The sequence below is a fragment of the Notolepis coatsorum genome (genome assembly GCF_963971535.1).
Source record: "Notolepis coatsorum genome assembly, chromosome: 6".
NCBI classification, from domain to species: Eukaryota; Metazoa; Chordata; class Actinopteri; order Aulopiformes; family Paralepididae; genus Notolepis; species Notolepis coatsorum.
In genome coordinates this window covers 98,698,250-98,713,872 of record NC_140170.1, presented here as the reverse complement: position 1 = coordinate 98,713,872, position 15,623 = coordinate 98,698,250, and the positions used below count along the sequence as shown (strand labels likewise).

The 15,623-nt window shown below is 39.6% G+C and overlaps 1 protein-coding gene across 1 annotated transcript in view; it reads left to right on the top strand.

Annotated features, from left to right (window-relative positions):
* Window positions 1-938: 938 nt before the first annotated feature.
* LOC311229624 (immunoglobulin-like and fibronectin type III domain-containing protein 1) overlaps window positions 939-15,623 on the top strand; it is a gene marked incomplete at both ends in the record, with an annotated part of 31,620 nt that continues 16,935 nt past the window's right edge. Inside the window, 10 exons of the mRNA XM_084315700.1 lie at window positions 939-984; window positions 6,685-6,708; window positions 7,502-7,525; window positions 10,388-10,510; window positions 11,471-11,610; window positions 12,488-12,587; window positions 12,887-12,971; window positions 13,078-13,264; window positions 13,381-13,494; window positions 15,421-15,589. Coding sequence (XP_084171826.1) covers window positions 939-984; window positions 6,685-6,708; window positions 7,502-7,525; window positions 10,388-10,510; window positions 11,471-11,610; window positions 12,488-12,587; window positions 12,887-12,971; window positions 13,078-13,264; window positions 13,381-13,494; window positions 15,421-15,589 — 1,012 coding nt within the window. The remainder of the gene's footprint in view (window positions 985-6,684; window positions 6,709-7,501; window positions 7,526-10,387; window positions 10,511-11,470; window positions 11,611-12,487; window positions 12,588-12,886; window positions 12,972-13,077; window positions 13,265-13,380; window positions 13,495-15,420; window positions 15,590-15,623) is intronic.

The window sequence follows — 15,623 nt, the reverse complement described above, 5'->3', positions numbered from 1 at the left end:
ATTATACAAAAGTACTAAGATAAAATACAATACAATACAATGCTAAGCTTACGAATTAAAAGGTAATGGGTCCTATGTACACTACTATACAATATCCTATACAATATACAGATATACTATGTACTGTATACTAAACTATCCTAGCTATAACTATACTGTACAGAACATACAGTTATGTTTTGTTTCCTTTAAAGTGACCCTTTCTCTTGTAATATCTTATTAAATAAACCTATCCCACTTTTTTTTTAGTAAAAAAAAATTGTAAAGTGAAGATGCTCCTATTGGCCAGTATAGTCTTACTAAACAAACAAACAAATCTCTTAAGCTTGTGTGAACTCCATCAAAATTGCATCCATTATCAATCTATTTTTATAAACGGATACATGAATCACACCCCATCTGGGTAATGAAAGACTGTCTTCACCTTTGTAATGAAAGACTGTCTTGAGCACACAGAGATCCTGTTGCACAAGAGGAACTGGCAGATCATTAATACAATCTTAGCCAAAAAGGAAACAGTATGAACTTAGTTGGAAACAATGCACCTTAACAAGAGTCTGGTAGATACCACACAATAATAAGCATAAAATGACATTGTACCAACAGCATTTTAAGTGACTTGTGCAGAATATCACCGGCAGCCATGAGTAGGCATGATAGACTTGCTGACACACACAGCCACATATATCTATGTTCTCACTGCACACAGAATCAGTTAAATCACCACCAATGACAGGTCACGACAAAACACAGTGTCAAAGACAGCATTAGATCATCAATTCCTGGCTAGTTCTGAAAGTAAAAATAACTACGTTCACGGCAGTCCTGTCGTTTGGAGGTGATCACCAGAATAGAATTCAAGTAACCTCTTCCTTCGTTTATTACAGCTCCGTTGAGGAAATATTTGCTGAGTCAATCCAGTAACCAAAGACCCCAAGATGGTGGTTAAAAGGTCAAATGGGACGGAGACGGCTGGCGGCCAAGGTAAGAGTATTCTCATCCGCTTCCACTTATACTGGTGCCAGTTAGAGGCCCATATAGGCCCTTTTCACAGTAGATATTTTGATTTGTCATAGATGGGTAAACTAATGGGATAAAGCGGTTGAACCACATACAGTAATTTATAACTTACCTACAGTTCTAAACCTGCAATAGCTTGAGCCAATGGGAAAAGTGGAATGTTATACTTACATTTTTATATTAAACTTTCAGTAGGCCTGCGGCTGGGTGGCGCAGCGGACATTGCGCTCGTCACCAACGCAAGAGACACCGCGTTCGAATCCGGCTATCGGCGTTGCCTCCGGCTTGGGCCGGCCGTCATACTAACTCAATTGGCAGAGTTAGCGGGTGGGAAGTCGAAGGGTGGTAGTCTGGTCGTTGTGAACAGCAACTCCTACAGGTCGGTTGGGGCGTTACTCCTCGCCAAATGAGAGTCCGCACTGGCAGGTGAAAAGATGTGACAGACTGCCTCCACATGTATCGGAGGGGACATGTGATGCAAGGCTTCTATCCTCCCTACAACCGGCCAGTGGGGGGCATATGCGAGCAACGATCAGGACAGGGGAGGGAGAATTGGCACGAGAGGTAAATTGGGATGGGGAGAAAAATCACAGAAAAAAGGAGGAGAAAAAGTAGATAAAAAAATATATATATAATAATTTTCAGTAGGCCCTAACTGTTGTAATGCATTGCATTATACTGTATTTGTAACCAACCACCTACAGTATCTATTTATTATAGTTGGCAATATGTTATTGTCAATATGACTTGATTGCTAAAAGTGACCAAGATAATGATGACTGGGATAGTTTTAACCAGTTAAAAAATATTCCCATTATATCTCCTAGCTGTATTTTTTACTAGAAAATGCAAAATAGACTTACTGTATGCCATTGGTGGCTGACATCCGGTATATTCCCAAAACACCCCAAATCCTCAAAGACACCTTTTTACCATGCCCCTAACCTCGTCAAATTGTTTGGCTAAGTCGTCATACAACTTTTAAAAATGATGGTCACAAGATGCCACACAAGGTTTAGTTAAAATCACATGAAGAACCAAGGAGGAATAGCATGGATGCACACAAGGAATATATATTGACAGCTAAACATAATTACTATGCCAGGAATAACTAGAATGGGTGCTCACTGGAGTACAATGTCGGTGGCATGCTATAGGGAGTATAGGGGGTCATATAAATAGCCCCCCCAACGAATGAATAGGTTTTATGTCGTCTCTTGAAGCCTTTTGATTTGAAGCAGAGTCCCTCATTGGAATTGATCAATGAAAGAATTGGACACCTTCTTACCATGGAGTTAAAAAAAATACGTAAATGGTGGTGATATAATACAGCCACAATGCTATGATACCACAAAGCAATAACACATTTCAAATAGCATAGTGATTGCAAGCCATTGAGCAGTATTTAAAAAAATATATATAAAAGATTATGAGAATATCACCACTATATACACACAAATAACACTATTTCCTCAACTATTTCTTCCACTTTCCTTAAATTGGGATTACAGTTGAAAATAGTTGAGGAGATTATTTTAATTAGAGGTCTACCCATCTGTATACCCAAGTTCAAATGTCTGCTGTGAAAATGTAGCCTCCAGATTCCAGAATATGTAGCTATATCTAAAAATGTTGGATGTATGTAAATACTGTATGTTCTTGAACGGTTTGACTTGTAGATACTATATACAGTACTACCAGTCCTTCTATTGAGAATACCATTATGTTGTTGTTAGAACCATCACCAACCAACATCAAGCAAATCTAGAGTCATTGTTACTTTGATTAATGTGGCATTTTGTTGACAATTCACTAGTTCAACATCATGTTTCAACATAGGGATGTCCAAATCATTTTTGAGTCATTCAATATTGAGTATCTGTCAATACTGAGTCCTGATCCAATATTTGTAGTTTACTAGATAATACAGCTGCATAGTACACACTTCAAGTATAATATATTTAATAATATTATTAGATTTAGTAAAACCAATCCAATAAGATATGCTTGGTAATTGAATAGCTCTGCTTAAAGAAAGAAATTGCCTACATTACAGCTTTCCCATAATGGTTTTCATATATATATTATTATTATTATTATTATTATAAAAAAAAAATGGAAGATTGGAATTTGATTGGGCTTAATATAACTGATACCAATCAACACCGATCAATCATAATATGCTGTGATCAGCTCTGATTCTGATCGGGACATCCCTATTTCAAAGTTCTCTGGATTCAGTATGAAGTTATTTGTGTACAAGGGGATGGGCTCTAATATTGGTAGCAAGTTAGCAACCCAAAGAGAACTCAAGGGAAAACTTTGAGGATCGTGACAAATTGTCTGGTGGACACATGCAAATGCCCAGATTATATCAACTCAACAGATGAAAGAAGACCTCAGTAAAGCAAACACAGTTCTTCCAAGATGTTTCCTGAGACTGACCACTAAAGTTCATTTCAGAGATCAAAGCTCATGACATTTAAAATACGAGACCTACAGGAGAGAACACAGAGACTAGAGGGCTATAACCCATGGCAGCCTGGCAAAGCAAGTCAGCTTCAATCAATATATATTTTAGCAAATAAAAACAATAGAAGAACTGGAGACATTCTGAAAAAGGGTAGGCAATCATATATTCCAGTCAGACCCCATATAAATAAAAGGGTGAAATATGGGGTTGACGAGAGAGGGAGATTTTCACATGTTAGATGCTAGATCACATGGCCCAGATGGACTGTTAGATCACACAGGGTCATCCTCCTTTTATTGGGGGCTGTCACTTTTAGCCAAACTTCAAGTTTCAAGTGACAACTTAAACTCAAATAGATGTATTACATGTAACATAACTACACACAGTTTGGTTATGTAACTGTATATTAGTGCTACTGTGTATTCTTCATTATTGTACTTCCTAATAACAAAGTCCAGTCAATATCGCTGACCTGCTGACAAATCCTTTGTATGCTCCTGTAATGAGCAGGTCCTGATCCAGAGATGTTGGATAGAAATGAATATAGGCTGGTAAAGTAAATAAGTGTGCCAACGGCACTACTAATTATCTGTCCACAGTACTGATGATGGATAGAAATGACTGTAAGCTGGGCGAATCATGACAGAGGTCATGATTGGGTTTTGTTCCTCCTCACCAAGGTATGAAAAGCTAAATATGCAATAGATAGTCTTTGCATATATCAACGTACAGATTTACGTGCGCAGGTATGTTCTCTCACATATCTGTTCACTGATGACCCAATCATGTTGGCATGGATGGACAAGGAAAATATATCAGCAGCTAAACAATTAATATACCATGAATGATAATCTCAAACATTCTAATATACACTGTATTAGAATGTGTTTTTTTATCATGATGGTTAGCTTAGCTTAGTCTAGGGATGCTCTGATTAGGATTTTTTGACTCACTAGAAGCAGTATCGGCTGCTACAAATCATCACAGGGGTTTCATTGGAACACACCTTGCAAATTGCATATGTATTGTCTTTTTAGATGCAAAGCACAAGCCTGGAAGCCAGTCATTCTCACCAAAAATAATCTATTTCAATGCAATTGAAGCCAATCAGGGCCGGCGTTCTAACTGCTGTTCTGTCCCCCAGTGGAACGCAGCCACGATTGATTCCCATGGTTGATGTGAGATACAGGCCGCCGCTGGTAAAACAGTAATGATGCCCCCCGAAGCAATGACCGGTAATGTTAACATTAGTAGAATAAACACAGCCAATTATAGCGGAAATAGACTCAACAATTAAACAAATAACAACAATTAAACAAGAACAATAGTATGAACTTTTTTGGCAGAAAATATGTTTTTGCCGTTCTTCTGACTGTATTACTTTTGTTATGCTGATTGGCTGAAGGAGCTTGTGTGTCAAGGCAAGTACTCCCACCTAGGGCTGGGCGATAAAACGATAATGATAATTATCGCGATATATTTTAATAATCGATATCGATTGATAAAATTCCAGGCTGGCTTCCAGGCTAGCGAAGCAACTCCATGACCGGCAATTTCACGAACTTTCTCACTCGTTCATTCAATCAGTCACTGATTCAGTCACTCACACTTAGCCACTCAGCATCCCACTAGCATTATTACTAGGGGTGTAACGGTACACAAAAACCACGGTTCGGTACGTACCTCGGTTTTGAAGTCACGGTTCGGTACGGGTTTCCGGTACAGTGGGGAAAAGTTTGTCTTTCCATGTTCCACTCAGGGGTGATGTAGTGTGCAGTAACTAATTGTACTTGTAGGGCTGTCAACGAATATTCTATATTGAAATGAATAATAGACTTGAATTTTTTTTTAAATAATAATAATTATATTACATTGTGAAATAAAACAGCCCCTGGTGGGCGGTCGTTGTGGTTAACATACTGTTATATTCGTTCGGTACACAGCCGTACTGAACCTAAGGTCCAGTACTGAAACGGTTTGGTACGGATACGTGTACCTTTACACCCCTAATTATTACACTTCCATCAAGTGAGTGAGAGAGAGGAGTCAGAAGGAATAGTCAGCTGAAGAGGGAGAGATAGAGATCATGTAGATATGTGATATATGTGCTGCTGTGTTTACAGAGTTTTGATTTATGATTGCAAATGATTGACCATGACCATGGTATGAACACAGAGCCAACCTTAAGCACCCTCTATGCCAGAATGCTTTGCATCTATGACAGTGTGTCCTTGTTCAGACACCTGGTAGAACTGTCAGATCCGTGAAGCCAGTTTAGCAAGCTCCTCTTGCTGCGCATAGAGAAATTGTCTCGCGTGTTTTGCTTCATCTGGCTTCATCAGAGGCCGATCGATCAGAGCATCCCTAGCTTAGTCTGTCAAACCTTTCAGCCATCTGGCTTAAACTAGGACCTATCTCAAACCCTGCTCTCTTCTCTTGCTTCTCCAATCACAACTGTTAACTGCTCAAGTTTGTCAGAGAAACAGTTGTGAGTGGAGGATCAAGCAAAGAGGACAGAGTTTGAGATAGGTCAATTGAACCCAAGAACCATATGTTCTGTTTTGAAACGTAACTTGCTATCTTAAGATAATTCTTAAGTTTGAAAACATTGTTCCTCTGAAAACTTAAAACGGACTTATATAGTTCTTTGTCTGAGGTATTCAATTGACTTGTTGCAGTTACTGGCAAATAAAACACATATAATCTGTGGAGCCACTTGCATAATTTTTTTTGCATTTCTATGCATCAATGACACACATGTTTGGATGAATAACTTAAATTAAAAAATAATATTTATCTAATCAAACTTGTATCCGCTCCCCAAACTGTCCTATCGCAGAGATGTTAGGCTAAGGCTAAGGCAACAGTGCAGGTCAACAATTGAATTTCTCCTCAACAAGGCATGAATAATTCATATGCAATGGATGATTGCATATAAGAACATACGGTTATTTGTGTGTGGATATGTGGGCCTACAGCACTACTACATATCTGTTCGCAGTATACCTGTAGATAAAAGACACACTGCATAATATTTTATGAATTTATATGCATCAATGACACACACATGCAGTGTGTCTATTAGCCCTCCTTGAGCTATCATCAGCTCATGTTTGAATGGATAGCCTAAAATATTGAATTTAGTTTATCTAATCCAACTTTTACCCGCTCCCCAAATTGTGCCTTATCAGGTCCTGACGCAGAGCTGTTCGAAGGTAGGCTTAGGAAACAACAATGCAGGTCAATAACACTGTTGTTGCTCCTCAACAAGGCATGAGGAATTCATATGCAATGGATGATTGCATAAGAATGTAGGGTTATTCGTGTGGATATGTGGGCCTACAGCACTACTACATTATCTGTTCACAGTATTGATGATAGAAATGATTGTAAGCTGGGCGAATCATGACAAAGGTCATGATTGGGTTTTGTTCCTCCTCACCAAGGTATGAAGAACTAAATATGCAACCATCTGTCTTTGCATACATCAACGTACGGATGTGCGTGCGTAGATATGTTCTCTCACATATCTGTTCACACTACTGATGACCCAATTGTGTTGGCATGGATGCACAAGGAAAATATATTGACAGTTAAACATAATTACTATGCCATTAATAATAATGTAAACATTCTAATATACACTGTATTAGTATGTGTTGTTTAGCATGATGGTTAGCTTAGTCTGTCAAACCTTTCAGCCATTTGGCCTAAACGTCACACAGCCTAAATGTTCTGTATAGATGAGCCATATGGTGGAAATTTGCTACATAGTCCCCATTACCAACAACTGGCTTGTTGCAGTTATTGGTAAATAATATATGTATGATCTTTGAGGCCTCTTGCATACAGTTTTGTACATTTCTATGCATCAATGACACACACATGCAGTGTGTTAATCAGCCCTCCTTGAGCTATCATCAGCTCATGTTTCAATAGATAACCTAATTATTATTTTTTTTTAATCTAATCTAACTTTTATCCGCTCCCCAAATTGTGCCTTATCAGGTCCTGACGCAGAGCTGTTCGAAGGTAGGCTTAGGAAACAACAACGCAGGTCAATAACAATGTTGTTTCTCCTCACCAAGGCATGAAGAATTCATATGCAATGGATCATTGCATATACTGTAAGAACGTACGGTTTTTCGTGCGCGGATATGTGAGCCTACAGCACTACTACATATCTGTTCACAGGATTGATGATGGATAGAAATGACTGTCAGCTGGGCAAATCATGACAAAGGTCATGATTGGGTTTTGTTCCTCCTCACCAAGGTATGAAGAACTAAATATGCAACCAACTGTCTTTGCATACATCAACGTACGGATCTTCGTGCGTAGATATGTTCTCTCACATATCTGTTCACACTACTGATGACCCAATTGTGTCAGCATGGATGCACAAGGAAAATATATTGACAGCTAAACATAATTACTATGCCATGAATAACTGGAGCACATTATGTCTGTGGCATGCTATAGCCTGGGGGTCATAAATAGTTCTGCCCAAAGAATGAAAAACGTATGGCATGTACACATACGTTTTATGACGTCTCTTGACTCTTGTGGCCTTTTCATTTGAAGCTAGAGTGAGAGTCCCTCATTGGAATTGATCAATGCAAGAATTGGACACCAATTCTTGCCATGGAGTGATGTTTTTAATATTGTCTGTTTTCATAGAAATGTGAAGAAATATTCCTCTATGTTTTAGTATTTGTGTGCTCTCACTATCTTGTTTTTATTTGAGTTTGTTTTAATGTTGTTCTATATGTGAACATTTTCTGTATGCTGCCTTCTTGGCCAGGTCCCACTTGAAAAAGAGGTGAAAATATCAATGTGGTTACCCTGGTTAAATAAAGGATGAAAAAAGAAAACCTGATGTCTCAAGCGCGTCTGCAAATCATGTTATGATTTATCAAAATGCAACTTAGTGACACTAAACACTAGCTGGTACAATTTCAATGGTGAAATGGCATGTTGCAGTTATCGGTAAATAAAATATATTTGGGGCCTCTTGCATACAATTTTGTGCATTTCTATGCATCAATGACACACACATCCAGTGTGTTCATCAGCCCTCCCTGAGCTATCATCAGCTCATGTTTGAATGGATAACCTAAAGTATTTAATTTTGTTTATCTAATCCAACTTGTATCCGCTCCCCAAATTGTGGCTTATCAGGTCCTGACGCAGAGCATCACGAAGGTAGGCTTAGGAAACAACAATGGTCATCAAAATGTTATTGCTCCTCACCAAGGCATGAAGAATTCATATGCAATGGATGGTTGCATATGAGAACGTACAGTTTTTCGTGCGTGGATATGTGGGCCTACAGCACTACCACATATCTGGTCACAGATATGATAAATGTTATTTCTCCTCACCAAGGCATGAAGAATTCATATGCAATGGATGGTTGCATATACAGTAAGAACGTACAGTTTTTCGTGCGTGGATATGTGGGCCTACAGCACTACCACATATCTGGTCACAGTATACATCAGACCATCACATCCGGGTACTTTGGCTTTGTTTGTGCCCGCACCTAATTTTGGTGGAAAACACAAGACACCATTCCTATTGATCCCACGCAGTCCACCCGTATAGGGATTTATCATTGGGAAAATGTATTATCGGCTATTGTAATAATTCTGCCTCATGAACATTGGAAAGCTTTCCATTTTTGCACAAAATGAGTTCCCTTCCATCAGTTAAAGTTAGTTATAAGGTTTTTTTTTTTGTTAAAAAATAACTACACTTAGCAGTAGAACGCCTGTCGTTCAGTGCTGTCGCCTAATACAGCCAGGAGTCTACACTGTGGTCAGCCAGCAGCGCCAAAGTGAGTGTAGTTCCTCAGTGAACGAAAACATAAACGTTGTTATTTTGCAACTTTTACGATTAATTGCCATTTTTTTCATGTTGATCTATAGATTGTGGATGAATACACACAGAAAGGTACACCATGCCAATGTTCATGCTTTATTTGTTTTAAACGAGACGATTTAGAAATGGGTCCATTGGAAATACATGGCAATTTCAAGGAGGGTGGACCGTGCGGGAAACACCAATGACGTAACCACTACACCTCCCTATTGTATTTGGCTTGTATAGAAACTGTCGGCAGGACACTTACATTGTTTGAAACACCATTTCCCTATACCTGGACAATTTATATCACACTGAGAGTTTGTGAGAAAATGCTGCCAAACCCCCATTTACTACCGAAGTTGTGTTCCCCCCAAAAAACTGTGTGGCGATCACAAAACAGGGCGGATTACGTTATGCTGGTCTGATGAATTGATGAAATGCATATGGTTATGTGGGACTACTACTAAATATCAGTTCACAGTATTGAAGAAATACAGGCATGGACACACAAGCTCATCGGGGGAAATGCTAAATCTTGCCCAAATCTGGCTGCATGTTAGCCTAGCTTAGCACAATGAATGGAAGCGGACATGACGGTTAGCCTAGGCATTGTCCAACTAACAACTTTCCCGAAGGCTAACCGGTCATGTCCACTTCCATTCATTGTGCTAAGCTAGGCTAACATGCAGCCAGATAGCTTTCTACTGAACGCACAGAGAGGAGACTGGTATCTATGTTCTTGTCTCTCTCTGGAGAAGACGATAAGATAATTTCCCAAAATGTTGGCGTGTTCTTTTAAGTGATAGGAATTATTTACTATAGAGATACAGTATCCATCACTTTGAAGAATGCTATCATGGAATAACATGAAACGTTCTAATATGTCATGTATTAGAATGTGTTTAGCATGATTGGTGTGGGTGATAACTTAATCAAATGACATTTTTCAATATTAAAGGTTGGGGATGATGTGTTTTCACAAAAGGCATTGTTGCTATATATTTTTTTTTTTCCTAATTTCACCAGTGGGGATCAAGAAGAAATCGAAGGTCGCTGGAGTTATGATCACCCAGTTTGTCGAGACACTGCCTGAAGGGAAAAGCCATCCCGATTTCACCCGCAAGCCCATCGCTTTGACCATCAAAGAGGGTAGGCCTAATAATTATACACAACTTCATCCTGAGTCTAATGAGTAACGGTTCATTTGGGAGAATGCTGGTATACATACCATACCTGGCATGTGACCTACGGACTCCTGCACTTATTATAAACCATTGCGGGATGAATCAAGCCTATTGAAGAACATGTAAAAACCACAAATAGGGCTGCTGCACCTCCCTAATTCCAAGTAAACCCCCTCTAGGGAATAAGGGCCATTCAAACCAAATGTGCCGGGTTTAAATGCAACATCACAAATGTCAGTGAGCCACGTTATAGCAGCACAAAGGTCCAGGAAACCATGAATAGTAAATAAACCATCCTCACATTATTATTTCCCAGAAGACCTGTAAATTAAACATTATTGTCCTTTTTATACCTTCTTATAGTAGTGTTAAGATAACCAGAAACCGGTTTGAAACATTTCTCTTCTGCTTGTGTCTGCCACAACATACATCCAGTGATGGGCAAAGTAGCTAGCTACTTTGAAGCTACTTACTGCCAGTGATGGGAAAAGTAGCTAGCTACTTTGAAGCTACTTTGCCCATCACTGGCAGTGTTGGGCAGTATAGCTAGCTACAAGTAGCTTGCCCCTCACTGCAAAAACTACAAAAACAATAACAGCCTACAGTAGCTATCAACAATTTGCATAATCATTTACTGAATGCATTGTTCTTTTCTGGTTTCAATTTGGGTATTGTGGCATGGATATATTGTGATTGAAGTTACTTTGTGTTTGTGAGTGTGCATTCATGTGTGGGTGTGTTTGTGTGTGTGTGTGTGTGTGTGTGTGTGTGTGTGTGTGTGTGTGTGTGTGTGTGTGTGTGTGTGTGTGTGTGTGTGTGTGTGTGTGTGTGTGTGTGTGTGTGTGTGTGTGTGTGTGTGTGTGTGTGTGTGTGTGTGTGTGTGTGTGTGTGTGTGTGTGTACTGAATGTGTGTCTCATTTTACAGGCAAATTGGCATTCTTTAAAGCCATTGTAATTGGAGATCCAACCCCAACTGTACATTGGACTAGAAATAATGGAGATGTTTCTGACACGTCAAGATACCAGACCAAATATGACCCTGTTTCTAATGAGCATACCTTTGAGGCAAGTGATACTATAATAATAATATAGTATACTATGTTGTGTATGTTGTGCTTAGTGAAAGCCAGTGAACCATGTGTATAATGCTTGGTGAAAGCCAGTGAACCATGTGTATAATGATTGGTGAAAGCCAGTGAACCAGGTGTATAACACTTGGTGAAAGCCAGTGAACCATGTGTATAATGCTTGGTGAAAGCCAGTGAACCATGTGTATAATGATTGGTGAAAGCCAGTGAACCAGGTGTATAACACTTGGTGAAAGCCAGTGAACCATGTGTATAATGCTTGGTGAAAGCCAGTGAACCATGTGTATAATGATTGGTGAAAGCCAGTGAACCAGGTGTATAACGCTTGGTGAAAGCCAGTGAACCATGTGTATAATGATTGGTGAAAGCCAGTGAACCAGGTGTATAATGCTTTTAGCTGTCTGAACAGGGTCAAGGCATACCCATTTCCATTGTACCTTAAATGTTCATTCATGCCCAGTAGACAAATAACCCGTTTTTCAGTGGCCATTTATCATATCACTTAACTTTTCCAAAACCATATAATTTATTTGTAAGATGACGTATCCTTTGGAGACTCTCGCAAGCTCAGTTTTAGGCTAGTGTGAACATATAGGTATTTAGATACCTTGAGGAATTCGGACATGGAAAACATCTGTAAGCCCAATTAAAATGGGGTCCCTTGACCTCTCACCATGAAGATGTAATTGGGCACATTGGAATTATAAGACGTTTTCAGCTACAACCATATCCAATGTATGGAAATGCAGTTAAGGTTAACAAACACAGTCCCATAATTTGTGTTTGGGGATATCCTTTGCTGTTGGGCACAGACAGCGAAAATCTAGTTTTAAGAGTTTTTTGTTTTCTTCCAGATGCCAAATGTTGCATCTGACCAAGCCGACACGTACAAATGCCATGCCACGAATGAACATGGAAAAGCTTTTGTTACAGTGGTCATGAATATTATTGAAGGTACTGTATGAAATGTGTTGTGAATGAGAGCAACACAAGAAACACAAGTTAAAATAACCAATATGATCGAGCTTTCTTAGGACAACTGACACAGTGCAGAGCTGCCATAGTGCAGACCCAATCCACCTGAACAACCACTCAAACATTCACTCACAAATTGTACAGATAATGTGAAATTCCTATGGAGCTGCATCACACCTGTTACAGTAACCACCGCATGCCATTCCTTGTAAGTTATTAATGCATTGTATGATTTATGCACAGTGGGCTGGCTGACAAATCCTCTTTCCTACTTTCAGTTGGTTTCCACAAGGAAAAAGCCATACAACAACAAGCAGCTGAAAGTGAAACCAAGGATGGCAAATTTAAGATTCTAAGGAAAAGGTGTGCTATTCTATATTTCCCTGTACTTATGTGTTCTCTACATTTAGATTGTCCTTTCCTATTTTACATGGATATTAAACTGATAACTTATTATTCAAATTTCTAGTAAAGTTCGTCCCAAAAATGAGGAAACTAAGTCTGGGGAGATAGATCCTAAATTCTGGGAGATCTTGATGAGTGCTGACAAGAAAGACTATGAGAGTATCTGTGCAGAATTTGGAGTCACTGATTTCCGCTGGATGCTGAAGAAACTAAATGAGATGAAGCAAGAAAGGGAGGAGGAGCAAGCAGTGGTTTGTTATTTGTCACAAAGAAAAATACCCATTGTATTCAATGATGATATGAATCAATGATAAAGGTACTGTTCACAGTCTCATCACTTTGCTTCACATTCTTATTTTCAACCCAGTACGTCCGAAACCTGACTAATCTAAAGCATATTGAAGTCAATGCATCGGGCTGTGCTACCTTTGAAATGGACCTGGATCTCCTTGAACCAAGCAGCAGAATATTTCTGTACAAGGTTGGTCTGACAAAAAAATAACACATTTGAGAAAAGATGTACCTACAATACACACCATACCAGTCATGTAGCTAATACAGTACCAAGTATAAATCTGTTGTTTAGTGTACATGATTATTTCTAAGTCCAAATTTAACTCCCTCTAACCCTAAATGAGTAGTCCTTCTCCCCTCCCCTAAGTTTGAGTTATACATTGCCTTCTGGCTTTTCCATGACTAACTTCATGTCCGTTAAAGCTGTTGGAATGAGGACAGTGTAGACTCAACCATGTATAATTGACCTCTCAAGCTCCGCCCTCATTTCCTGATCCGAGGAAAGCAACAGATTGGAGGATCAAAAGAAGATGGTGGAGTTTGAGATAGGTCAATTGCATCAAATAAGCAATTAGTGGTTGGGTCTACACATTCCTCATTTTGTATCTTTGATTGGGAAGATGGAATGCGAACAGTGTACATGTGGACTGTGTAGTCAGGGCACGAAATTAACTTTTTGACTCACTGGCCAGTGGCAGGTAGATGGGAAAATTCTACCTGCCAAGCATATTTCTTACCGGCCAAAAAAAATACGCATTTTTGTGTCACATATATATACATTTCTTTCAGTACATTTCAAGTAGATAAGCTATTACGTTGAAGAATACACACTTAAAGAGGCCAGAGTTAAATTTGTACTATCTCTCTCTCTGAAGTCTAAACTTCACAACACACAATCTAAAACCCCTCCCTACCTCCCTCTCCCAAACCGTTCCTACAATTTTTTTTTATGTTGCATGATCATGTACATTTATTTTGTATTATTTTTTTAACATTTAAATATCAACATTATCTGGCAATCCTCAGTAAATACTATCAAACTCATGTCATCTGGTATTTTCCGCGTGCGCACACACACGCACACAGGGCTCCTTAATTGAACAAGTAGAGAGAGGGATGGAGAGAGAGCCCCGCTCCCCCTTACTCCAATAGCTGCGGCACTGCGGCACCCCTTTCTAACCTTGGCTAGTTTAGCTTAGATAGCGGCTAACGTTATATTCGCTCAAATTCCCTGACCCGCCCCACCCAGGATTTTTCAGTCAACATTGACGGCTCCATTGTCACACACCCCCCCCCCTCACCCACGTCCGCAACCTAGGTATCATTCTCGACCCCACCCTTTCCTTCCTCCTGCATGTCAACCAGATCACTAAAACCGCCTTCTTCCACCTCAGGAACATTGCCCGTCTACGCCCCTCACTATCCTTCTCTGCTGCCGAAACACTGACCCACGCACTTCACATCCCGACTGGACTACTGCAACAGCATTCTCTATGGCACATCCACCAAAATCCTCAAAAAACTACAATACATCCAAAACTCTGCTGCTCGCATGCTCACCTCCACCCGCCACTCCGACCACATCACCCCCATCCTCCACGATCTCCACTGGCTCCCCATCATGTACAGGGTTCAGTAAAAAAATCTACTCATCACCTTCAAAGCCCTCAACAACCTGGCCCCCTCCTACCTCTCTGACCTCCTTCTCCACCACACGCTGCCTCAGGTCCGCAGATGCTAACCTCCTCCAACCCATCAGAACTAAGCTCCGGACATGGGGCGGCAGGGCCTTCGCTGCAGCTGCCCCCACCCTCTGGAATGCCCTTCCCAACCATATCTGTCATGCATACTCTCATCATTTAAAAAAGCCCTCAAAACCCACCTTTTTACCATTTCTTTCAACCCATGAACTCTATCCTGTCACTTTTTTTATATTTTTTTAATATTTTCTCAAAATGTTATTGTATTGTATTGTTTGTTTTGTAAAGTATCTTTGAGCATTTGGAAAAGCACTACATAAATCTAATATATATATATATATATATATTATTATTACATATCTACATTTTTTGTATTATTGTAATTAATTAAGTACTATCTTTGTCTCACACAGGACGGTGAGATGGTCCCATACACCAAGGAGCTGGGAGATAAGATGAAGCACAACCTTCAGAATGTGGGAAGAAAATTTATTTTTAGCATTACCGACCTTCTACCAGATGATGCAGGACTGTACCAGGTTGATGTTGAAGGTGTAAATGTGTTCTCCACTGACTTCAAAAGTAAGTTGTGCAACATATGGCAGGTACATTACTC